This window comes from Rhincodon typus, chromosome 2 (genome assembly GCF_021869965.1).
Source record: "Rhincodon typus isolate 14 chromosome 2, sRhiTyp1.1, whole genome shotgun sequence".
Lineage (NCBI taxonomy): Eukaryota > Metazoa > Chordata > Chondrichthyes > Orectolobiformes > Rhincodontidae > Rhincodon > Rhincodon typus.
Genome location: NC_063333.1, coordinates 16,539,265 through 16,566,591, shown reverse-complemented (window position 1 = coordinate 16,566,591; position 27,327 = coordinate 16,539,265). Strand labels below are relative to the sequence as shown.

Genomic DNA, 27,327 nt, shown 5'->3' with positions numbered 1-27,327 from the left:
CTGATCCTTCTCTTGTAATCACTAGGTTAAGAGGTGGCTCAGTGGTTAGCACTGTTGCCCAAGTGCTCTGGTTTCCTCCCAAGTTCATGCATGCAGGTTGGGAGGATTGGCCATGGGAAATACAGTGTTATAGAGTAGGGGGTGTGGGTGGGAGGCTCTTCAGAGGGTTGGTGTGGATTTGATAGGCTGAATGGCCTGCTTCCACACTGTAGGGATTCTATGATAATTCTATGAAGGAGTTGAGAGTGAAATATACTTTCCTTATACTGCCATTAGTACCTATCTTTCCAGTTTGAAAATGGCTGCAGATGTTGAAACCTGTTTATTGGAGAACTCAATTTTTAAATTGGATGATTCCGACAAAATCCCTAAATGCTACTCTAATATGCTGCTTTCAGAAATAAGTCCAGACCAACTCCATGGATTGAGGGATCTCAGAATTCAAGTTGGTTTATTGAATAAGTTTGGTAGGAAATGATAATATCATCAACTCATTGAGACAGTTTTACATACACAGCAATAAGAAAAATGAAATGGTTAAAACAACTACATAAATGTGCCTTATAGGAGTATTTATTGATACTTTGACAGCAAGATTTTATAATGTGGTTTTCTAATGTGACCGGTGCTAAACCATAAAGTTGTGGTACAGGATTGGTAGTAAGGTGGCAACATGTTAGTACTTAGATGGCAAAGTGTTAGGACTTCCATTGTTTCGCATTTCTTTCTTAATTCCCAATCCTCCGTCTTCATCACAGTGGTGAAACTGTCAGAGAATATTTTGTTATTAGATGTACCAGTATGAAAGTGCCAACGTATAAAGGTTTGAAAGGATATTGGATGTAATTACTCCAAAAAACAGGGTTAATTGTCATCATTCAAAAATGTTTCTTCACACAGTCGACATTGCGATAGGTTTTTTGGGCAGGCTGACTAAGACCAGGGTAATTTAAGAAATAGTCTGATGCTGTGAGGGTGCTATTCAGAATGAGGATAACGGCACAAGGGCTAGATTTTCCCAACCTTGGAGATGGGGGTTGTGGGGGGAGGAAGATGGGAGTTTAAACAAAATGGCTTCTCACCACCTTTACCGGGGAGGGAATCAGGAAAATGCTCACTTGAAGCAGTCTTCCAACAGCAGCCACCAGGACCAGGGTTCCATGCCCAAATGACAGGTCTACGGAAGATGAAAAGCTTTCCACTGTCCTTCATTATCCCACAAAAAGGGGCTTTCCCTCCACCTCAAAGTTCCTCTTGGCTGTGGGCATTATTATATGTAGAATCCCTAAAGTGTGGAAACAGGCCCTTCGGCCCAACAAGTCCACACCAACCCTCAAAGCATCCCACCCAGGCCCATCACCCTATAACCCACCTAATCTACTCATCCCTGAACACTATGGGCAATTTAGCATGGCCAATCCACCCTAACCTGCACATCTTTGGACTGTGGGAGGAAACCGGAGCACCCGGAGGAAACCCACACAGACACGGGGAGAATGTGCAAACTCCATATAGATAGTTGCCCGAGGGTGGAATCAAGCCCAGGCCCCTGGCGCTATGAGGCAGCAGTGCTAACCGCTGAGCCACCATGCCACCCTTGTTCCATTACATTTATGTAGGCAGCCAAGAGTGCTCCGTTGCAGCTACCACCTATGCCAACCTGATTTTACTGTGGGCCCTCTGATTGCACGTCTAGCCTTGGGAGCTCACTCCTCATCTCTAGTAGGATGTCAAGCATGGAAGTGATCAATTAGCAGGCTGCCAGGAAGAGGTGGGCTTGAAACCCCCATACAGGCCCGATGTTGAGGTCTGAACTCCAGCAAGAAAATCCAGCCCTTGGTGTTTCCTTTGTCTAGTCTAATTTTACAACCGGTATCCTCATGGTTCTGAAATCGAAGGAGCTTAAGCAAAGGGGAGTCATTGAGATTCCTAGGTGGGAGGGTTACATTGCAAAATGAGCCATTTACAAAACTGTAGGCAGAACGCAAAACAAAAATCCATGAATCAGGGATGATTTCACAAGGAATTGTCCGCATTGTAAATTCTCCGAGCGCTACATCAACCTTTTCTTTTGTTCCACGAATGACAATATGTTTCACCCCTCTCCACCCTCATTTATTTTCAGAATAATTAAAAAATATAACCAATAAGATTTTTCACAAATCACAACAATATTTAGTACGTGAGGTCTAACAGTAACTTGTATGCAAAATATGTTAGGATGCTTTTTTTGCCATTTTATTTAAGAACAAATACGAAACCTTAATGACTTGATTATTGTTGTCCATCTATCCATTTCACTTATGATGGCTAAGCGTAAAGTTGCATTAAAATAACAAGATCAACTGGGGCAAACTGGATGATGAATTCAGTTTCTCTGGGGTGCAGACGTCTGATATTTCCAAATCAATGAGTGACTTGAACTTGCAATGTAATTATTGCATACAGAGGGTTAAAAAGAAATATTACTGAACATCAACACTAATTCAATGAGAAATGTGATGTGGATGGCGAGGGCAACCCTGTTGATGCATGATAGCTATCGAGAAAAGAAAACAGGGAGACATTAAATTAAAGTTCACATTGCCAGAAAAGAGCAATATTGCAACTGTACACCAAAAGCAAGCATTTTGCAATCATTCCAGAGATGGTAAGTCTGTTGCCATGCACAGATGAATGTAATAAGACTGTCACACAACATACACAGAAGAAAGGCATTTGGAAACCTGCAACATTATTGTCAGCATCAAGGATATACATTCATTAAAGTTACAGCAAAGGAACTCTGAATTTCGCTGCTAGCCTTCAATGTTCCTGCCAGAATGGGACGAACTGAAGATGACCGTCTAACGTTGTGCACACATTCAGGAGAGAAGAAGAAAGGAAAATATATTATGTTCATACAACGAAGGAGTGGTAGTTAACATTTTTTGGACAATGCAGCCCCACGTTGAGTAAAACCAAATGGCTCCAAACTGTGGAATTACAAGCAAAACCTTAATTATCTGCCATATTAGCAATGAAATTGCCTTGTGGGCAGAAGTAATTGCAAATCACCATGGTCCTGCCAATACCTTAGAGATAGGAACGGAGATGAGAGCTATATATAGTGAATATTAATAATTTGTGGGCAATGTGGTTGACTTATAATCAAGAAGGGGAGGCAAATACAGCAATGAGGTTATCTCTCACCTGCAATTTGTTCTATGAAAATCCTCATGACCAAATGGGGAGGGTGGGATGGGTGCAGGTGGACAACTGAAATACAAGTAATGGAGGTTCCACTGCGAGTGAAAGGATTTAACTGTCGTCTTTCTGGTTGTGCTCTGAAACTGCAGCTGGTGCAGTTGGGTTTCCATCTCACGCCATGAAATGTTTGCTGATAATACCAAGGGGTGGTTTTGCTGTTCTTCTCGACACCTAGGGTGACCCTGACAAGGTGTTTGCAGAGGTGTGTTGATCTACCCTCTTGATCTATTCGACCTCTGAACCTGCCGACGCTCTCCTCGATCATCCATTAAGTGTATTCTGTGACGCACCCCCTCCCCATCACATGAGAAATTACAAAGGTTGACACTTTAGTTTTCCAGGAGGGGGAAGAGAGTGGGGGGGTGCAGGGGGTTGGGGAGGGGCAGGGATGTCAATTACACCGGAACAGTCAACCACTCTGATTGTTAATTTCATGCTTGGAGGTTCTTCTGATGAGACCGCAGTGATGTCAGTGAAGCAGGCAGTAACTGCTCTCAGTCTTTGTAACATGCTAAACATAACACTGTTCTGGAAAACAAAATCAGTTGTGTTTTATAAAAGAGATGTTTGTGCTTGGCAAGCCACTCAAAAACAATCTAGTCATCCTCTTCCTCCCCTACTTTCGACGTCTCTGTGTTCTTGTTCGGGCACTTGAAGCATTTCTCGAAGAATCTGATAATGGTTTTGTGTAGGTGCAGCCTAACTGTGGGTTTCTCCATGTAATGGCCTTCATCGGGATATATCTGTAGAAGAATTAGATTTACATGTGAGTAATGCACTGCAGGAAATAGATGACCTGTTTTGACAACATTGACAACCACCGACATTCATATGGTTTGATTCCATTGGGTTTGATTCCAGCCTCGGACGACCTGTCTGTGTGGAGTTTGCACATTCTCTCCATGTCTGCGTGGGTTTTCTCTGGATGTTCCGGTTTCCTCCCACAGTCCAAAGATGTGCCGGTTGGGTGGATTGGCCATGCTAAATTGCCCCATAGTGCCCAGGGATGTGCAGGCTAGTTGGATTGGCCATGGGAAATGCAGGGTTAAGGGATAGGGTAGGGGGGTGGATCTGGTGGGGATGCTCTTCAGAGGAGTGGTGTGGACTTGTTGGGCTGAATGGCCTGCTTCCACACTGTAGGGCTTCTATGAAACTTCATAGAGCAGCCCAGTTAATCTCACCTTCCTGTCTTTGTGGTGTCACTACAATCTTCTATCTCCTTCAAGCATATATATTTTTGAAATGAACCACAGCAAACCTTTTACTAACTGGCACCTATGGGGCCAGGAATGTGTCGGTTGATCAAATATTCTAGTTGATCATGAAGTTCACATAATCAATGTAGAGACACATAAGAAGTAAGTGAAATGTAATGCAGAGGGTATACATGTCACTGTTATACTCCACAGCGTAAATCACTTAAGTAGTAATGCAACTTTGCCTTAAATAATTCTTACCGGTAAAGAGCCTTCTCCCTTGCTCCCTCAACTAACTACTTGGACATTGTGATAATACAGTAAACTTTGTGGCATCTGAGGTATATAACTTTTGCCAGTTTATCAAGAGTGTCAGTTTATAAGGTGCCAGTTAAAACAAAGTTTGCTATACATATTCTTTCTCTATCGCCCCTCAGGCAGTCATTACAAATCCTAAACGTTGTTTGCCTACATCAATTTCCTCATGATCCCTCAGCTTTTTCACCCAACCAACGTCAATCTGACCCCTTTGGTTTATGATCCCTCAGCCAATGGAAACAGTTACTCCTTATTTACACTCGCCAAACCCTTCACAATTTGAAACACCCCTATCAAATCTCTTTCTTAGCCTTCACTGCTGTAAGGAGAGCAATCTCAAGTCCTCTATTTTATCCACGTAATCTTTCTTTTTCTTTATTCTTTCATGGAATGTTGGCATCACTGGCTAGACTAGTATTGGGCTGTCCATCCCTCATTGAACTTGAGCTAACTGACTTGTCAGGCCATTTCAGAGGGTATTTAAGAATCTACCACATTGCTGTGCAACTAGAGTCACATGTAGGCCAGACCACATAAGGATGGCAGATTTTCTTCCCCCAGTAACATCAGTGAATCAATTGTTTTAAATATATAACAATTGGCAATAGTTGCCATGATCACTGTGACTGAAACTAACTTTATATTCCAGGTTTGTTAATGGAATTCAAATTCCCTCACCTTCTCTGAATTAGCATTAGCCATCAGTTTGGGCCTCAAGATTACTAGCCCAGTCACATTATCACTGTGCTACCATCTCTCCCATGATATAGTGGTTATATCAGTGGACTAGCAATCCAGGTTATTAATCAGTGTACACAGGTTCAAATCCCACTGTGTGGATTGAGAAGGAACGGTGTCCATTATAATTCAAAGCAGTAACTCTGTAAAGCACGCAAAGATAACATACCTGCAATGAATAGTTAGCCATTGCATTGATTAAGTGAGTTATAAGGTCTGCTGTATGTTGGAAATGAACAGTTTCTGAAAGAGGAAAAGAGAGAGTAATGAGATACAAGGAGATACAAACTGAGTCCTGAAAGCTGAAATAAAGGAAGCAAATAATGGAAATAAACAGCATGATAATCAGGATTTGAAATAAGAACAAATAGCAAGGAAGGTCGACAAAACATGAAGACTATATCAATGGCCATTCAGCCCTTCAAACGTCCTCCCCCATTCAATTAGATTTTGGCTGATCTGAATCGTATCCCCCATTTACCTGCTGTGGTTCACCCGTCACTTAATACCCTTGGCTAAACTAAAATATAATGATTTCAGATCTGACATTTTCAATTGACTTAACAGCATTTTAGGACAGAGTTCCAGATTTTCACTACCTTTTTTGTGAAGAAATGCTTCCTGACTATAGCCGTGAATGTCCTGGCTTCAATTTTAAGATTTTGTTTTCCTTTAGTCACCACCCAGATAAATAATTTCTCTTCAAGTACCCAATCAGTTCTTTCTGTCATCGGAAATACCTCAATTATATTTTCCGTTAACCTTTGATACTCTTGGAAAGAGAAGCCCTGCCAGTGCAATGTCACCTTCTCATGTTTTGCTCCTGATGTCATTCTGGAAAATCTGGACTTTACCCTCTCCCAATAAATCGCTTACTGGGGTGCTGTGCCCCAAAGCATCTTCCTTTCAATGCTGGGCGTGACAATGCTGTCACTTTAAGAGATTATTTTGTCCTGGGTTATTTTTTTTTTGAACGGGTTGTAAGGCAGAGGTGCCAAACTGTCACAAAGAACGTGAACAATTTGTGAGGTTTTCTGTTGAAGTTGGAACAATGGAAGTAACCTGGGTGTGGCCAGCTCCCTCAGACCAGGCTTTCTAGTTTTTTAGTTTTCAGGTTTAGTTTTAAGCTGAAGCCTTTGGGGTCTCAAAAGAGTTGAAAGCTTCAGTGAATGTCGCCTTGCTGCTACTTGCTCTGAATTTTCTCTTGATGATTTTTTTTCCTCTTGCACTGGAGAACTGCATGTGAGAATCTGTTTCGAAATTTGCCTTTTTGCCAAGGGTGTGTTCATGGGATGTTACTATGTTGGAACAGTTAATTAGTCATAGTTACTATATCTATTATTTCATTAAGTTTTCCAATAGTTACATTATTCTAAATTCCTGTTTCTTTTGTATGTATTTTAAATACAGTGTTTAAATAAATTGGTTTTGCTTAATGTTGAGCAGTTTGATCAGTCACATCTGGAACATGGCACTTCACATCTACCTTAAAACAAGAAGAATTTGGGGGTCTAGGCTACCTTCATAAAAATATTTTGAGGGGGTCTAGTCTGGTCTATAACATGGGCAACCTGTTGGAGGTTTCCACTGTGCTCTGTAAAATATAGACTTTCCCTCATCTTGTAAGATAAATTTAATGCCACCACTTCTGACTTGAGTTCGAGGTAATCTAAGACTTAATGAACTGCTCTTCAAACTAAGATTCTATCATTTCTCGTATCAGAAAATGTGGCTAAATGTATAGCGATACATCAGAGAGCTCATCCTCAAGTTACTGAAACTTCTGTAATTGGATAATATCCTGCTTTTCTTAGCAAACTGTTGACATATAATGAGATAATTATCATTTGACTGTCAGTGAGCAGGTCAAACACTTCTGAACACTTCAATGTGTGAATTTGAAATGGTTGTTTCTAATTGTCTTCCGTCATCCTGTTCAGTTATATCCCAGAAAAATTCAACTAGACAGTAAAGATCGATTGAGGAGATTCTCATAACAAATTCAGTCTACTTCATTCAAAGTAGGGCAAATACACAGCAAGAGTCCAGCATACCCAAAGCCAGCTCACTGATGGAGGAGAATCTGGAACAAGTCTTGCTTCAGGAAATGGAGGTCTATGCAATCAAGATTCAACACAAGAACACAACATATCAGCGTATGTTGGAAGGATTTGCAAAATGATGCTCAACTTGTTAGGCCAGGTTATGAGTACAACTTCTGTGGCAACCAAGTCCTAGAGTAAGACTTGAAGTCAGCACATTACCCACTGCATTGCAAGTTCCAGTCATTATCTAGATTAATCCTGCAAATCTGAGAGATACAAGATGCATAGAGCCTGAGGGCGGAATGTTAAAGTGGCCTGAATATTGTGGGCAGTGGTGTGATTTGGGGCACAATTGCACAAAATGCTCAGCCTGGCCTGCTTTGACATCAGGACCAACTCGCTGCATCTTTTATGCATCTGTCAGGTATGGAAGTGAGTTTCTCACTAAGCGGCTGTGAGTTTCTTTGAAGGATGTTTCCTTCAAGATTCTTGCAGTCTGATATCAAAGGGCTTGACAACAGCTCTAATGCTGTTTAATCTGTTTTCCACTGCTGAGTCTCAAACTTATGTGTTTAATCAACTTGTTCAGAGACATCACTATACATCTCTGGAGCGTGCAGGATTAGAATCCAGGCTTCCTGGTCGAGAGGTAGGGACACTACCGTTGCACCAAAAAAGACCTTGAGATATTATTGATCAACCTGTTCAGATGTGTTATTACGCATCTCTGGAACAGGTGGGACTCAGAGGTAGGGATGCTACCACAGTGCTGTAAGAGCCCTTAGTCATAAACGTTCCCATTCAGGTAAATTTGGATTCAGTTGCTGGGCCTAAAGGAGTTTAACATTTAAGAGTGTAAGCCTTGGGAATCCATCTCATGGTTCTGGATCTGTGAACCCCGATGTGCCAAGGGTTTTGGGGAGGGTGAGGGGAATGAATGGCCTGGCTAATTTAAATCAGGACCTCATTATACATTTCTCCCTGTTTCCCTTCCCTGCAGTGACAATGGGGTGAGAGCTTGGGGCTTGGCTGAGAATAGGTCACTGATTATTGTTGCTATGAGAGGCTGCTGTGGGCAGGAGATAGTTAGTAGGCTTTCTTGAGGGGACAGGAGGGAGGGGGAGCATTCCTTCTCTTCCATGCCCACAAGAAGTGCTATCTAAAGCACAATACTTCTGGAGCCAAGTTCTCCTGTTTCCTAGATGCTGCCGGGCACCCCATGTCCATGTAATAGAATTTTCATGGAAACAGTGTATTTTCCCAAGATGTTGTTCTCCCTCTGTGTTGCATCCAGAAATGGCAGGAAGTGGATTGGCACCGACGACATCACACCCAATCACTGCAATGTTAAGGAGCAGAAGGAGACCATTCGGTCCACTGTGCTCACAATGGCTCTTTAAACAAGCATCATTACCGAGTGTAAATCTCCTGCTTTTTTCCCCTCACCCTTGTCCATGATTTCTATCCACATAATCGTCCAAGTTTCTCTGGAATGCCTCACACAAGTGCCGCAGAAGACTACTGACATTGAGTCATTATGGATGTTTGAGGTTGAGAAAGAGAGATGTTTAATTTGAAAGGGAATCAAGAGTTAGAGGGAAAAAGCAGGAAAGTGGGGTTGAGGATTATCAGATCAGCACAAACTCCCTGAATAGTGGACCAGGCTCAAAGGGCTGAATGTCCAACTTCTGTTCCTACATCTTATGGTCTTGGGTCCTTGTCTTAAATTGTGCGACAACGGAGAGGGAAACGTAGGAAAATTTCTTGGTCTCTCAATTTTAACCCTTGTCTTTAACTCTTCCTCAGATTCAAAAAGTTATTAAGATGCAGCAAGTGGCCATTAGGTTCATTGTGCCTGGTCTGCGTATAAAGGTACTTCCTGGCTGTGAACCTGCAACTGAGGCTGATGGGGCAACAGCAGAGGAATTCTGAGCAAAGTGAGTGCTTGCAATTGAACTTTGAAAACCAACCAGTCACCATTTGAGGAACAACTAGGCTTTGCTAGGGTTCAGCTGAGGTAGTCAGCAGAGATTGATCACCATGACAGTGAGCAGAATGTCTCCACCTTCCCACAGAAACCTTCCTGCACAATTTCAGGTCAGAGACTGTCACTGACAACTCATGGAATTTCACTTGTCCGCGCTCTTACCATCTGCAGTTCCGTGGATTAGCAACAATTCCTCCTCTTGGAGTCGGGTCACTCGGTATTCTAACTCCGACATCTACGAATGAAGCAGGAAGAAGGTGTTCAGTGTGTCTATAATTAGTGATCATAAGTTTAATACCATCTTGGTACAATAGCTTTTCTATTCCAACCAAGCAATGGAGGTTGATCTAATTGAGACCGGACACTCTGAGTGGACCCATCTAAATTATGATATTAATATGTTAGTACAGCCTGAAACTTTAACTCTGTATTTCCACAGATGCTGTCACACACCCCATTTACTGCTTTTATGTCAGTCACTTACTTTCCCTTTCTTACAGGGACATGAAGAGTAAACTAACAGTATATCTACATTTGTGCAGCAATTTATCCTTCTACAGGATCTCCCATTCTTGCAAAAAAAAATGCATTGAAAACTTACAGCTGGTAAAACGAATTATTTGCTAAAGGAGAAATGTTGAAGTGTCAGAAATTTTAAGAATACATTCACTGGCTGGCTGCAACAGAATGTTTTGACTTAGCAACATGAACCACCGACTGAAACAAATTTCGAGAAGAGGGAGCTCCTCTCAGACAGGAAAGGTGGATTCCCCCAGATTTGGTTCCAACTGGAACCATTTGTTTATGTTTTATCTGTCCATGGGTTGTGGGTATTGCTGACTAAACTACCACTTATTGCCTATTTCTAATTGTTAAGAGCCAACCCCTTTTCTGTGGGTTCCGAGTCACACATAGGTCAGACCAGGTAAGCACTTCTCCTGCTCACGCATGGGTTGTGGGTGTCACTAGATGGCCAATATTTATTGCCCATCGCTAGTAAATAGTTGGTGGTCAGCTATCTTCTTGAGCCACTGCAGTCCATATACTGTAGGTACACAATGCTGTTAGGGAGGGACCCAACAACTGCTTTTTAATAGAATCCCTACAACACGGAAGCAGGCCATTCAGCCCAACAAGCCCACACCGACCTTCCAAAGAGCATCCCACCCAGACCCAACCCACTACCCTTTCCCTGTAACCCCACATTGCCCCATGGCCAATCCACCTAAGCTGCACATCTTTGGCTTGTGGGAGGAAACCCACATAGACATGGGGAGAATGTGCAAACTCCACACAGACAGTTGCGCAAGGGTGGAATTGAACCCAGGTCCCTGGCACTGTGAGGCAGCAGCGCTAACCACTGAGCCACCGTGCCACACACCATAAGCTGTGAATGAATGTCAATATAGAGTCATTGAGTCACAGATTTCTACAGCATGGGAACAGACCCTTCAGTCCAACTTGTCCATGACGACCAGATATTCTACATTAATCTAGTCCCATTTGCAGCATTTGGCTCATATCCATCTAAACCCTTCCTATTCATGTACCCATCCAGATGCTTTTTAAATGTTTTAATTGTACCAGCCTCCCACCACCTCCTCTGGCAGTTCATTTCATATACGCACCACCCTCTGCATGAAAAAGCTGCCCCTTGGATCCCCTTAAAATCTTTCTTCTCTCACCTTAAACATTCACACTCTAGTGTTAGACTCCCTTACTGTGGGGAAAAGACCTTGACTGTTCACCCTATCCATGTGCCTCATGATTTTATAAACTTCTTTGAGGTCACCGCTCATCCTCCACTCTCCAGGGAAGATATATTTCCAAGTCAGGATGGTGAATGTGGTGGTGTTCCCACGGCTTTTCTTGGCCTGCTAGACGGAAGTGGGTTCAATATTATTACATCAGCATTCTCTTACACAGCACTGCTCAGATCAACACACCTTGGAGTTCCATTTATTCACCTCCCATCTGAACAGCCAACTCTTATGTATTGCTACTGCCTTTTCAAATGCCTTACAGTCACAGTCTCTTCTCTCTATACTAGTCATTACAAACACCTAAATCTCTTTAGTCTTTATCTTCTCTCTCTTCTCTTCTCCTCTCGTCTCTCTTCTCTTTTCTCTTCTCTCGTCTCTCGTCTCTCTTCTCTCTTCTCTGGCAGCACGGTGGCACAGTGGTTAGCACTGCTGCCTCACAGCACCAGGGACCCAGGTTTGATTCCACCTTCAGGGAACTGTCTGTGTGGAGTTTGCACATTCTCCCCATGTCTGTGTGGGTTTCCTCTGGGTGCTCTGGTTTCCTCCCACAGTCCAAAGATGTGCAGGGTAGGTGGACTGGCCATTCTAAACTGCCCGTAAGTATTCAGGGATGTGTAGATTAGATGGTGGATGGGTCTGGGTGCGTTGCTCTGAGGGTCGGTGTGGACTTGTTGGGCTGAAGGGCCTGTTTCCACACTGTAGGGATTCAGTAGAGATGAGATGCAGAGTTGAGAGTTGAGGTGGGTAGAGACTGAGGGAAGGGTAGCAATGCTGACCCAGCTATTCCATCAGGGACCAATCATGTTTCCAGGAGGAAACATGTTCCAGTTAAGACCTGAAACATTAACTCTGACTTTTTTTTCCACAGATACTGCCAGACCTGCTGAGCTTTTCCAGCAATTTCTGTTTTTGTTTTGTGCCAGTCGCCACCTGCAGTGACAGTGTGAGGCACTGGTGCACAGGAATGTGGGGAGAACAGACCCTCTACTTGCACTGAACGGATTAAATAACAGCTTCTTCCCCACTGTTATGAGACTTTTGAATGGACCTTACAAATATTAACGTTGATCTCTCTCTCTCTGTGCACCTTCTCTGCAGCTGTCGCTCTGCATTCTGCACTCTGTTCTGCCATCCTAATGCACTTTCATCTAATGAGATGCCCCTCTCCCCTTTCACTCACCTCACATAAACCCAGAAGAAAGCAGGATACAGATAACCCCACTGCGAAGCCTCTTCTAAGGATGCCTAGCCTGAAGAAGTTACCCTCCTCCCTCCGGACAAACCTCAGGGGATCTCTCTCCCACTGCAACTCTCTTGTAATAGCCTCTCTGCTCCTATGATGCTGCTTGGCCTGCTGTGTTCATCCAGCCCTGCACCTTGTTGTCTCGGATTCTCCAGCATCTGCAGTTCCTACTATCTCTGATTCAATTTTAACCCCACTGCGAAGCCTCTTCTAAGGATGCCTCGCCTGAAGAAGTTACCCTCCTCCCTCCGGACAAACCTCAGGGGATCTCTCTCCCACTGCAACTCTCTCGTAATAGCCTCTCTGCTCCTATGATGCTGCTTGGCCTGCTGTGTTCATCCAGCCCTGCACCTTGTTGTCTCGGATACAGATAACACTGGGATTCCAAGCTGATGTCACCTTTAGGGGAGTTAACTCTCCAAATACATGCAAACCTCTCTCCTCTTGCCTGTAAGAGTGCCCCTCAGTAGTCAGCAGTTCTAGAGCAAATGTGACTAGTTATTCATTATTGCCTTTTGTGCAGTAGAATTGAATCCTTTGGTGTGCTGAGATACAAGACCCTACCAAGGACTTATACTGGTTCACCGCACCAATCTCACATGGCAGTAACAATTGCCTTTACTTACACAGTCTAATATACTTTTAACTGTCCCAAGAATGCTCTTCACCTCTGTAACCTCTTGCTGCCAGTGCCCCATAATTCCACAATTCCTGTTATGCAGGTTGTGATTTGTTTTTAACTAAATAACCATTCTCCAGCTCTAGATACACTCACTTTAATCTCTCTCACTCAGCAACTCAGGTACACCCACACTGAGGGGCTTTTTGTAGTGGGCACAATGGATAGAAACAACTTGCCATTTGGAAATCAATTCACTTCCATTCTTAGCAGGTGAATTCAAGGGAGCTGGACCTCAGGGATCAGTTTTTAAAATGAAAAAACTTCTTAAGAAAGTCTGGCAAGTTAAAAAAGCAGGTTGATTAGCTCAGTTGGCTGGACAGCTGGTTTACAATGCTGAGTAGCCCCAAAAACTTGGGTTCAGTTCCTGCATTGTCTGAGGTTACCATGAAGGACTCTCCTTCTCAACCTTTCCCCTCACCTTATGTTAAACCATCACCACTCACTTCTCTCCAATGGGAGAGCAGTCCTATGGTCTGGTAAGATTATGGTGACTTTACCTTTACCAAGCTAAAACTGCATAAAATGATTAATTCATCAAAAAGCCTTTAGAACACACCTAGTAAAGTTGCAACAACACTTCATCTATGCATCGTACTGGAAACATAGAAAATAGGGCAGGTGTAGGTTAATTAGCCCTTAAAGCCTGTTCTGCCATTCAATATGATCATGGCTGATCATCCAACTCACTGCCCTGTTCCTGCTTTCGCGTCATACCCATTGATCCCTTTAGCATTAAGAACTATTTCTATCTTCTTCTTGAAAAATGTTTCAGCCTTAATTGCTTTTTGTGGCAGAGAAATCCACCCTCTGGGTGAAGAAATTTCTCCTCATCTCAGTCCTAAATGGTTTACCTGCATCCTTAGACTGTGATCCTGGTTCGAGACCCGCAGGTCATTGAGAATGTCCTGCATTTACCCTGTCTCATCCCGTTAGAATTTTATACATCTCTAGGAGACCTCCCCCTCATTCCTCCAAACTCTGGTGAATACAGTCCTAACTGATCCAGTCTCTCCTCATATGTCAGTTCTGTAATCCCAGGAATTAGTCTGGTAAATCTTCATTGCACTCCCTCTATAGTAGGAATGGTCCTTCCTCAGATAAGGAGACAATAATCCAGTGTGGTCTCATTAAGGCTCTGTACAATTGCAATAAGACATCCCTGCTCCTGTACTCGAATCCTCTCACTATGAAGGACAATGTACCATTTGCCTTTTTCACTGCCTGCTGGTCCTACAGAGACTGGTGCACAAGGACACCCAGTTCTCAGTGCACCTCCCCCTTTCCCAATCTATTACTATTCATTTAATAATCTGCCTTCCTGTTTTTGTTTCCAAAGTGGCTAAGTTTACATTTGTCCACATTACACTGCATCTGTCATACATTTACACACTCACTCAGCCTGTCCAAATCACAACCCTCCCACTCAATTTTAAAGTTGCCTCCAAACTTGGAGCTATTACATTTAGTTCCCTCATCTAAATCATTGTTCCATAATGTGAGGATCTGGGGTCCAAGCACTGATCCCTGCGGTACCTCAATATTCACTGCCTGAGAAAGACCTGTTTTGTCCTGCTCTTTGTTTCTTGTCTGCCAACATCCCAGTTCTCTATCCATGAATATTACCCCCCAATCCCACATGCTTTTAATGTGAGTGCTAACCTCTTACATGGGCCCTTTGAAAGCCCAAATAAACCATATCCATTGGTTTCCCCTTATCAACTTTGCTATGTTACATCCTGGACTTGATGGGCTGAAGGACCTCTCCTGTATGATTTAATGATTTGTCTGCAGCAAGGTCCCCAAACCAGCATGTGCTAATGACCAGATAATGAAACGTCTGCACAACAACGAACCAGCTTGGCGAGCCAACCAACCACAACATCCACAACCTGAGCTACAGATCTACTCCAAAACCTTAATGACCAGATAATTGTACTGTAAGTGGTGTTAACTGAGGGATATATACTGGCCAACACACCAGTGATAACACTTCTGCTCTCCTTCAAAACAGCGCCCTGGGATCTATAGCATCCATCTGAGCAGGCAGATGGGTTTAATACCTCAAACGTTTCAAAAGGTCTTTTAGAATAGCAAGCAATGCATTACTGTAGAAGTCTAAAAAATTATTGCGTGCCCCCCACTTTGTGCAATTCAACAAAGTTATATTCTTAATGTGACATTCATAATTACAGGCAGGTACTGTGATGGCTTCAATGACATTCAATTAAACTCACTGACCCTTTCGGACCACTGAGCTAAATATTCAGGGAAGATAGATTAAAGCTATCTGCCAAACCTTCTCAATTAAAGGGATGTGAGAGAAGAATGTAGAATTATTAACAAATGGAATGCTCTGTATACTTCATGAAATGCTTATCTGTACAGTGGCTGAAATGCCTAAGAAGAAAAGGAAACAAAAATATAGTCAAAGGGAGGACAGCACATCAATGTTACCAAGAAAATTTCTATCCTTCTAGCATTTGGGTGCATTGTGGAGACTGAGGCACCCATTCCATTATCAAACTCAAACAAAAGGGGGTTTGTCCTGGTTTTGTGCTCAGGTGCAGGACATTGAGTGAAAAATCCAGTGAAAGGTTCTGTCCATTTATATTTAACGAGAGGAAGAGAGTCCAAAGACTTAGATGAGATTTCATGGAACTTACCCCATAACCTCTGTCAGCTCTGCTGAGCGTACCAAAATATCGCTCGGTGAATGCTGAGGCTGTGAAGAAAGAAATGGCAGGTCAGATGTGCGAAGAAAAGCTGCAGAGCTAAACAGAAAGCTAAAATAATAATCTTCTCAAAAACCCAAAATTTCTGGAGAAACTCAGCAGGTCTGGCAGCATCTGTGGCAAGAGAAATAGAATTAATGTTTCAGGTCCAGTGCCCCTTCTTCAGAACTGATGGTAGGTAGGAAAGGGTTGGTATATATCCTGAACACAGAGGTGGAGGTGGGGGGGATAAAGAAGTAAGTGATGGAACCCAGAGGAAGAGAAAGACTGTTAGACAAACAAAGGTATGGATAATGGTGAACAAAAACATAAGTTGCTTGAAAAGCTTAGCAGATTTGGCAGTATCTGTGAAGAAAAAAATCAGAGTTCATGTTTTGGGTCCAGAACAGTTCTGAGGAAGGGTCACTGGACCCGAAAAGTGAAATCTGATTATTCTTCACAGATGCTGCCAGACCTGCTGAACTTTTCGAGCAACTTCTGCTTTTGTTCCTGATCTACAGCATCCATGGTTCTTTCAGTTTTCATGGATAATGGTGAGCCAGGGAGAAAGAGAAACTGATAATTGGAACCATTAGTAGGTGAAAATGGCTTGGCTGTGCTGAAAGCAGCCCACGTTATGACGGGGCCTGGGATATGGGAATTGGTAAATGACATGGAAGAAGGTGTCCATGCCCTAAAATTATTGAACTTGATATTGAGTCCTGAAGGCTACAGGGTCCCCAGTGGATAATGTGATGCTGTTCTTCCAGCTTGCGCTGAGCTTCAATGGAGCACTGCAGTATCCTTAGGGCCTGAACACCTTCATCCATGTCTTTTAGTCACCCCAACACCCCAGGCCCTACCATGACATTGACTGCTTTCAGCACAGCCAACCCATTTTCATATTCTTATAGTTCCCATTATCAGTTTTTCTTTCTCCCTGGCTCACCATTATCCATCCCTTTGTCTGTCTAACTGTGTTTCTCTTCCTCTGTGCTTCATCTCCACCTTTCACTTACTCCTTTAACCCCCACCCAACCCATCCCTATCTTCAGCATATATACCAACCTTTTCCTAGCTACCATCAGTTCTGAAGAAGGGTCACTGGAACTGAAACATTAACTTTGCTTCTCTCGCCACAGATGCTGCCAGACCTGCTGAGTCTCTCCAGTAATTTCTGTTTCTGTTTCAGATTTCCAGCATCCACAGTTGTTTGTTTTACAATCATCTCCCTCATTTGTCTGCACTGGGGAGGAGGAAGTATCGATTTTACAAATCAACAGAGAGATTGTGACAGTGGATACACCAGTGAATAACACGCATGCATACATCCATAATTTCAGCAAATACAACCTCTGTCAAAATGGCAGAAAGTTATACAAATATGTGACATGTTTGAATGTAATCTCACGAGAAGCCAGTTCTGGATTTATTCGTTTCCGCATGATCAAAGTTGGGATTGAGTTAAAGATGGGAACCCAAGCTTCCCAATGGTTCTGAGGAAGGGTCACCAGACCCGAAATGTTAACTCTGTTTTTTCCTTCACAGGTGCTGCCAGACCTGCTGAGCTTTTCCAGCAACTTTGTTTTTGTTCCCAATGGTTGATCTGGTTTTACCACCAGTGCTGATCTATCTTGTACTCAGCTGACCCTCAGCTGGGTTACTGGTTATACCAATACGTCTCAGAGATAGGAAGGAAGGATCCACCCAGTGATCTGGCTACTCATAATAAATATTAGGATTGATCTTAATGTTGCAGTGAGTGAACATCAAACTATAAAAGGGCGGATTCATAAAGTATATGACTGCCTGGAAAATTCAGACCCCAGGATAATAATAGAATACCTTTTACCAATATATTAGGCTTGTTGCCTTGGCAAATAAAGTACTTTTTTTAATAGAGGTTTTGGAGGTTGAGAGTGGAATGGACATGCCTTTATCCAGGCGAGTAGTCCATCATATCTAGAGGACTAGAGTATAAGGTTGCAGAAGTTATGCTGCAATTATACAAAACCCTAGTTAGACCTCGCCTGGAATGTTGGGAGTAGATTTGTGCTCCAAACCTTAGGAAGGATATATTGACCTTGGAAGCAGTACAATGTAGGTTAATAAAAATGACACCTGGGCTTCAGGGCTTCAGTCATGAGGAGAAATTATACAAATTAGACCAGTTTTCTCGAGAATTTGGAAGGTTAAGGGGTGATCTGATTGATGTCTTCAAGACATAAACAGGAAAAGACAGAGTAGATGAAGATAAACTGTTTCTACTGGTTGACGATTCTAGAACTAGTCAAGAATTAGGGCCAGACCATTCAGCAGAGATGTTAGGGAGCACTTTGCTAAATAAAGGGTGGTAGATGTTGACAATGTTCTTCCACAAATGGCAGTGGATGTTGGATTAGTTGTTAGTTTTAAATTTGAGAAAGAGAATGTTTTTGTTAAGTAAAGGTATGAAGCAATATAGGCCAAAGGTAGGTAAAATAACTCCAAGGGGCCGGTATCCTGCTACCAAGTCACCCTTTATATTTACAGATGGAGAGTCCTTGACACTGATCCAGCTCCCTCAGAGCCAGCTCTCTGAGCGAACAGAACCTTTGACACTCCTGTTTTATATCTGTCAGCCAGGGCTCCCTGATTGGACCAGGTTAACAGCCTCAATCAGGGAGCTCATATTCTATGAGGTCCACCTGGCTGACCTCATTACAATCACTACAGTAGGTTTATGGAGTTAGGCCACAAATTAGCCTTGATCTCACTGAATAATAGAACAGGCTCGAGGAACTGAATGGCCTCTTTCTGTTCCTATGCTCCTATCATGACGACAGGGTTCAAAACAAGGAACACAGGTTTAACATCAGGAAACTCGAAGTAAGGAGGGAAGTCATGCAGAGCTTAGCCTCACTCACAAGATCATGGGCAACTATACATGAGAAAGGCTATTTGGTTGATCTAAATTTTTGCATTCAAAAAACAATTAAACGCTGCTCACTTCAGCATCCAATTATTTCCTAACTGATTCCAGACTTATAGTCTTCATTAAACTCTCTAGAAGTTTATTCTATACGTTGTTTATTCTAAGTCTATAAGTTTAATCTATATGTTGATCACTGCTTGTTAAAAAAAATGGATATCAATTCTAAATTTATCTTTTGCTAGTTTAAATTGTGCTTCTGCTCTACTGCTACTACTTAATTCTACCGCATCACCCATCTGGTATAGCTGCATAAAAATCATTAGTCCCATTTTTAGCCTTTGGGTTGAATTGTCCAATTCCCTCCTATCTTTTTCATAAAGCAGCACTGAAATCCAACCTTGTAACTGGGTTTAACATCTCCTAAAGGCTAGGATGTATTTTTACTGGTCCAACATTTAAGGAAATATAGTCAATCCAGGAGTCAAATAAACAGCCTTTACTGAAATAAAATAAAGTATAAGAAATAAAACAGTCTTTATGACTTTGTTCCAGCCGATTGCAATAACGAACCACCACTTAGTTATCCAATGCATCATCCTCCGACACTTCCGCCATCTGCAATCTGACCCCACCATGAAAGACATTTTTCCCTCCCCACCCTTATCTGCTTTCCGGAGGGACCACTCTCTCCGAGACTCCCTTGTCCGCTCCACACTCACCTCCAGCCCCACCACACCCGGCACTTTTCCCTGCAACTGCAGGAAGTGCTACACCGGCCCCCATACCTCCTCCCTCACCCCCATCCCAGGCCCCAAGAAGACTTTCCACATCAAGCAGATGTTCACCTGCACATCTGCTAATGTGGTATACTGTGTCCGCTGTTCCCATTGTGGCCTTCTCTACATCGGGGAAACCAAGCGGAGGCTTGGCAACCGCTTTGCGGAACACCTACGCTCGGTCCGCACTAAACAACTGCACCTCCCAGTCGCGAACCATTTCAACTCCCCCTCCCATTCCTCAGATGACATGTCCATCCTGGGCCTCCTGCAGTGCCACAACAATACCACCCGAAGGTTGTAGGAACAGCACCTCATATTCCGCTTGGCAACCCTACAGCCCAATGGTATCAATGTGGACTTCACAAGCTTCAAAATTTCCCCTCCCCCCGACTGTATCCCAAAACCAGCCCAGCTTGTCCCCGCCTCCCTAACCTGTCCTTCCTCCCACTTATCCCCTCCTGCCACCTCAAGCCCCACCCCCATCTCCTACCTACTAGCCTCATCCCGCTCCCTTGACCTGTCCATCCTCCCTGGACTGACCTATCCCCTCCTTAACTCCCCACCTACACTCACCTTTACTGGCTCCATCCCCGCCTCTTTGACCTGTCTGCCTCCTCTCCACCTATCTTCTCCTCTATCCATCTTCTATCCGCCTCCCCCTCTCTCCCTATTTATTTCAGAACCCCTTTCGCCTCACCCATTTCTGAAGAAGGATCTAGGCCCGAAATGTCAGCTTTCCTGCTCCTCTGATGCTGCTTGGCCTGCTGTGTTCATCCAGCTCTACACCTTGTTATCTCACCACTTAGTTATTTTGCTTTTGGTGTGCCTATTCAATCAGAGCATAGAGCACAGTACAGACTAACAGAAACACTTATTTTACAGTAACCAAGCCAATGAGCCATAACTTGTGAAAATCAAGGTAAACAAAGCACACCACTTTGCAGAGGTGTAAGAGAGAACAGGTCTGGAGGGATACCTAGAAGCTTGATCAAAAGAAGGCATTGCTGCTGGAGAGGGATGTGCAGAGGCTTAGGGAAGGAATTTCAATTACAGGCCTGGAGGGTTGAAATCACTGTCGTCAATGGTGAGACGAAGGGAGGGGAAGATGTCAAAGGGTCAGGGATTATGTGGGGCTCTTGGGCTGGAAGGTGACACAGGTCTTAAAGGGTGAGAACAAAAAAGGCGTTTAAACATTGAGAGTTTTGAGTTTGAGGAAGGGGATCAACATAGACCAGGAGTAATGGATGCATGGTGCTTTGTGTGGTAGAAAATAAGCAAAGTTTCGAAGGTAATAGAAGTTACAAGTTAACCAAGAGAACACTGGCATTGTTGAACTGGCAGCTCACAGTTTCAGATGGGCTGGCACAGTGAATTTTGTAAGTTGACACCTACCGTAGAGTTTAAAGTCTGTGATTGGAGAAAGTGCTATTCCGCACTTGAATACGGTATTTTTTTTATCAAATTCTTTTTCTGTGGTAAGCAGCATCAAACTCAAGTAACCACCATAAGCCTACAGAAAGCAAACACAAAAAGTCAATATTCCACATAACGTAATTCACACTTTAAGTGCATACAGCATTGTGTCAATAGACAAAGAGATAATTCTTGTCAAGTCCATTTCAAGCTGCTCACGAACACACTGGAATTATCATGACATTTTCTTGTCATTATGTAAACATGTTATCTATTCTTGTTGGATTGTAAAGCTTTCCCCTTGTTATTGACTTCAACTGAGTGGGGCATCAAGGAGGTCAAGAAAAACTGCAATCAATGGGTATCAGGGGGCAAACTCTCCACTGGTTGGAGTCATATCTGACACATAAAAAGATGGTTGTGGTTATTGGAGGTCAATCATCTCAGCTCCAGGACATCACTGCAGGAGTTCCTCGGGGTAGTGTCCTAGGCCCAACCATCTTCAGCCACTTCATCAATGACCTTCCCTCCATCATATGATCAGAAGTAGGGATATTCACCAACGATTGCACAATGTTCAGCACCATTCACAACTCCTCAGATACTGAAGCAATCCATGGTCATATGCAACAAGACCTGAGTATTTTCCAGGCTTGGGCTGACAAGTGGCAGATAATAATCACTCCACACAAATGCCAGGCAATGAAAATCTTCAATAAGAGACAATCTAACCATCAGCACAACATCATGAGTCCCCTACTATCAACATCCTTGGGTTTACTTTTGAGCAGAAACTAAACTGGACTTGCCACATAAATACAGTGGCTGCAAGAGTAATTCAGAGGCTAGAAATACTATGGTGAGTAACTCCCCTCTTGACTCTCCAAAACCTGTCCATCATCTACAAGGCACAAGTCAGAAATAGGGTGGAATACTCCCCACTTGCCTGGATTGGTGCAGCTACCACAACTTTCAGAGACTTGACACCATCTAAGACAAAGCAGCCCACTTGATTGGCACCGCATCCACAAGCATCCACTCCCCTCACCACCAAAACTCAGTAGTAGCAGTGTGTACCACCTACAAGATGCATTGCAGAAATTCACCAAAGATCCTTAGGCAGCACTTTCCAGACCCATGACCTCTTCCATCTAGAAGGACAAGGACAGCAGCTATATGGGATCACCACCATCTCCAAGCCATTCACCATCCTGACTTGGAAATATATCACCGTTCCCTCAGTCACTGAGTCAAAATCCTGGAATTTCTTCCCTAAGGACACTGTGGGTCAACCCCGAGCACGTGAACTGCAGTGGTTCAAGTAGGCAGCTCACCATTACCTTCTCAAGGGCAACTAAGGAAGGGTAATAAATGCTGGTCAATCAGTGATACCTAAGTACAATGAGCGAATATAAATAAAAGACAATTGCAGCAGCTTATATTGGCCAATGGAATCACTGTGGGACTTTAGTGATGCGTCTCCAATCGCTCTCAAGATCCCTACGTTGAACAATTCTTAAATACAACGTTTTTCTCAACGCATTCTTCAAGCTTGAGTAAGGCCAGGATTTATTGCCTGTACCTAATTGCCTTTGAAAGGTGGTCATAAGGTGCCTTTTTCGACTACTGGAATCGTGTGTAGGTATTCCTGCAGTGCCATTGGATATAGAATTCCAGGATTTTGATATGGTAATGATGAAGGAATCGCAAGTTGGTTCCAAGACAGCACCACATGTGACTGGAAAGGAAAGTTGCAGATGGGGGTGTTTTTATGTATACAGCGCTCATGATTTTCAAGGTGGAAATAGGTTTGAAAGATGTTGTCAACAGAAACTTGGTGAGTTGCTGCAGTGCATCCTATAGATGAAATAATTGTTTTGTAGTGCAGAATCTTAAGTATTACTAAAAAGAGACATGTGGTCAAAGTTTTTCAAATGCAGTCATCAGGACCAGGATACGAGAACCAAATTTAGAAAGGGAACACCAATTTATATGAACATTACAAAAGGTGCTGATGAGTTGGACCATTGGTGGCATGTCAAATGTCATTCTTAATAAGCTGATTAAACTCAGACCAGGCAGATTGATCAGGATGATACCAATTTGTAGATAGTTCACATGGTTACCCCCATGTATTAGAGGTGGAGGGAGTAAAAATGGTTACCATGCACACTATGTCGTGGCACTGCTAGTGACCATTTTATTTTCATATGATGGGATAAAGTAACCATTGTTAGCACAGAAGAATAAATTGGGGCTGAATATTCACAGGTTTACTGGCACACGCTGGCTGTAACTCTGGCATAATGTTGTGGGATTACAAAGGGGCCTTTTGAGGTGCAGAGCTCCTATTCCAAGCCAGTTGATGGCAGCAGGATGAGTGAGAGAGGGGTGCAGCATGTGGGCCTGAGGACTTGAAATACCAGGAAGTCCCATTGTGGACAGATCTCAGAGGAACATGACTAGCCCATCATCGGGTACATGTGGGTTCCAGCCAGAAGAACCAGCCTGGGGTTTGTTGGAACTCTTGGTCAGAAAAGGATTTGTTTTAAGAATGGGAAAGTTAAGTGTTCTTTCTGCAGGAAGAGCCCTTCCCCCTTACCACCACTGTACCCCTCTGCAGCAGTGAGCAGGCCTGTTCCAACCCAACTGGCACTGGCATCACCTGAAAGCATGTAAATCAAGCCTGCCAAATCAATGATGGCCTAGTGGTATTATTGCTGGACTGTTAATCCAGACACCCAGGTAATATTCTGGGGACCTGGGTTCAAATCCCACCATGGCAGATGGTGGAATTTGAATTCAATAAAATATCTGGAATTAAGAGTCTAACAATGACCATGAACCCATTGTTGATTGCCAGGAAAGAAACCGACCTGGTTCACTAATGCCCTTTAGGGAAGGAAATTGCCATCCTTACCTGGTCTGGCTGACATGTGACTCCAGACACACAGCCATGTATTTGACTCTTTACTGCCCATTGGGATGGGCAATAAATGCTGGCCTAGCCAGCAATGCCATCATCCCATGAATGAAACAAAAGGCACTTTTCCATCATCAGAAAACACTGGCGGCTCGGGAGCACAGGTTGTATGTGGGGAGACTCCATCATAGGATGCAGGAGGCTTCCTTGACCACCCGTAGAGATTTAATGCTCCCCCCACCATTGTATATACGATTTCAGAGAACAGCATTAAAATTCATTCTATCAGCAGCAATCTTCATTCACAAGGGGACGCTCCTATAAAGCTGATTTGTTCGGCAGCAGCTGATGTGCCTTTTAGGGATCATGGACGAGACAGAAGACTCCCCTGAGTGGTAGGAATTCCCCAATGCTACATAGTATAGCTATATGGCCACAACACACATATCCACACAGTCTCTCTCTCTCTCTCTCACACACACACACATTCTATCTCAAACACACACATACATACACTCTCTAACACCCACACACCCTTAGACACACACACACACACACACACACACACACACACACACACACGCCTAACATGCCTTCAGCTGCTTTTCCTTTGACAGCAAGTAAATAATGGGCTGGCTGCATTACTGGCAGTAATCTCTGATTAGTGCCAGAGAGGGTGGGTGAGGTGGGGAGGGGTAGGACAGGTGTCAGGAGTGCTGTAGAACTAAGAAACGTGCTTTTCCAGCTCCTGGATACACATCAAAATTTGATGAAGAAAATATATATTAAAAACAGTCTGATAAATACATTACCTCCCCAAAAACACCAACTCTGTTTGGGTCAATGTAATCTTCCTTCAGGAGGCTCCTGAAATGGAAACACAGAACAGATCAAACTGAGAAATCTGAAAGAGCCTGTTTTATTTTGTCAAATGTCATAACTTTCTGAGTTGCATAAAATAACAGCAGTACAAGAAAGATGCGAAATAAGGCTTTGAGATAAACTCAATGGTTTGAACATAACTTTAAAAAAAAAGCCATGGAGAAAATAATAGGTTCAGAGATTTAGAGAACTCTCTGGCAATGGCTGATTTTACCCTCACGGTATTGGAAGAAATACATAAGGAAACCACAGTTTCATAGATTATTACCCTCCAAAGCTCAATGGGATCAGCAACGGTGCCCTGGGGTTGATAAATTCCATTATAGAATCACAGAATGATTGCAATGCCCATGGTGTCTGTGCTGACCCTCTGAAGGTGTAATCTACCCAGTGCCACACCCTTGGCTTCTCTTCATAACCCCTGTAACATATTTCTTTTTCTGATAATTGCTTTTTGAATGTCTAGATTGAACCTGTCTCCATCACCCTCTCAGGCACAGCATTCCAGACTCTAATCACTAGCTGTGTTTTTCCTCACATCACTGCTATTACATTTGTCAATTGCATTAAACCTGTGCCCTCTGGGTTCTCAATTCTTTCACTAAGATAACAGTTTCTTTTTATCTCCAGAGCCTTCATGATTTTAAAGACTTCCACTATATTATAAAGAATGTAATGGAAAAGCATTTAGAAATGTGCACAATGATCTCGCTGATTCAGCGTGGCTTCATGAAAGGGAAATGACGCCTGACAAATTTACTAGAATTCTTCGAGAAGATTAACAAGCAGCATCAGTATAGGAGAAGTTGTGGACATGATATATTGGAAATTTTAGAAGGCACTAAGTAGGGTACCACACATTGGGCTGCTTAATAAGGTAAGATCCCATGGTGCTGGAGGTAATATATTAGCATGGATAAAAGATTAGTTAAGTAATCTGTCAAGAAGACAGAGTGTTGGGATAAAGGGGGCATTTTCGGTATATGGTGTGCCACAGCAAAATGTGCTGAGGCCACAACTGTTTGCAATATATATTAACAACATGGATGAGAAAAGAGAAAAGTGAATAGGTGGCACAGTGGCTCAGTGGTTAGCACAGGTGCCTCACAGCACAAGGGACCCGGCTTCGATTCCACCCTTGGGCAACTGTCTGTGTGGAGTTTGCACATTCTCCCTGTGTCTGCGCGGGTTTCCTCCAGGTGCTCCGGTTTACTCCCACAGTCCAAAGATGTGCAGGCTGGGTGGGTTGGCCATGCTAAATTGCCCCACAGTGTTCAGGGATGTGCAGATTAGGTGGGTTCCAGGGGGATGGGTGTGGGTGGGATGGTCTGAGGGTTGGTGTTAACTTGTTGGGCCGAAGGGCCTGTTTCCACAGGAATTCTATGACTTCTGCCAAGCTTGTGGATGACACAAAAAATAGATGGGAAGGCAAGTGGTGAGGCTAACACAAAGAGCTCTGCATTAAGACCTACTTTTTCTCACCGGAACATATACTTAGAATCACAGAATTCCTACACTGTGGAAACAGGCCATTCAGCCCATTGCGTCCACACCGTACCTCCGAAGTTAATCCCACCCAGACCCACAGGTTAGGTGAGTGGGCAAAATCTTAGCACATGGAATATAAGGTGGGAAAATGTGAGGCTATGCACTTTGGTAGGAGGTATAGAAGATTGTTTAAATGGAAAATAGCAGCACAGAGGGATTTGGCGGTCCTAGTGCATGTGTCACAAAAAGCTAACATCCAGACTCAGAAATTAATAGGGAACACAATTTCAAAGCCTCTATTTCAAAGGGAATAGAATATAGAAATAACATAGTGTGGAGCAGGAGGAAAACAGCTGGCCAGGCAGCATCAGAGGAGCAGGAAAGCTGACATTTCAGGTCGGGACCCTTCTTCAGAAAGGCCCTTCTTCTCTACATGATTCTTCTTCTAATACAAAATTTAATACGAAATTTAAAATACCCAAAACATCAGCTTTCCTGCTCCTCTGATGTTGCCTGGCCTGCTGTGTTCCCCCAGTTCCCCCAACTGTATTGTCTCTGACTCCAGCATCTGTAGCTCTTACTATCTTAGAATATAGAAGTAAATAGGTTTTACTAAAACTACACAAGGCACTCGTCAGTCCTTAACTGGAATACTGTGAATTCCTCGCCTAATGGAAGATATACTAGCATTGGAGGCAGTCCAGTGATAGTTCACCAGGCTGATAGCAGATATGGAGGGACTTATGAGGAGATGTCAAATATGTTGGGCCTGTACTCATCAGAGTTTAGCAGAATGAGAGGTGAACTCATTGAAACACACAACACTTCTTATGGGACCTGACAGAGTAGATGCAGAGACATTGTTTTTTGGGAGAGTCTAGCACCGGAGGGTATAATCTCAGGATAAGTGAGTCACACATGTAAGGGGATTTCTTCTCTCAGAAGATGGCGAATCTATGGAATTCTTTACAGCAGAGGGCTGTTGAGACTGTGTCA

General features: G+C 43.3%; 1 protein-coding gene across 1 annotated transcript in view; it reads right to left on the bottom strand.

The window, feature by feature from the left end:
• Window positions 1–1,507: 1,507 nt before the first annotated feature.
• Window positions 1,508–27,327, bottom strand: part of dpp6a (dipeptidyl-peptidase 6a) — a 656,996-nt gene continuing 631,176 nt past the window's right edge. The window contains exons 21-26 of the mRNA XM_048605902.1: window positions 24,774–24,828; window positions 21,018–21,135; window positions 15,885–15,943; window positions 9,696–9,768; window positions 5,671–5,744; window positions 1,508–3,992 (exon numbers count right to left, since the gene is read on the bottom strand). Coding sequence (XP_048461859.1) covers window positions 3,846–3,992; window positions 5,671–5,744; window positions 9,696–9,768; window positions 15,885–15,943; window positions 21,018–21,135; window positions 24,774–24,828 — 526 coding nt within the window. The 3' untranslated portion in view covers window positions 1,508–3,845. The remainder of the gene's footprint in view (window positions 3,993–5,670; window positions 5,745–9,695; window positions 9,769–15,884; window positions 15,944–21,017; window positions 21,136–24,773; window positions 24,829–27,327) is intronic.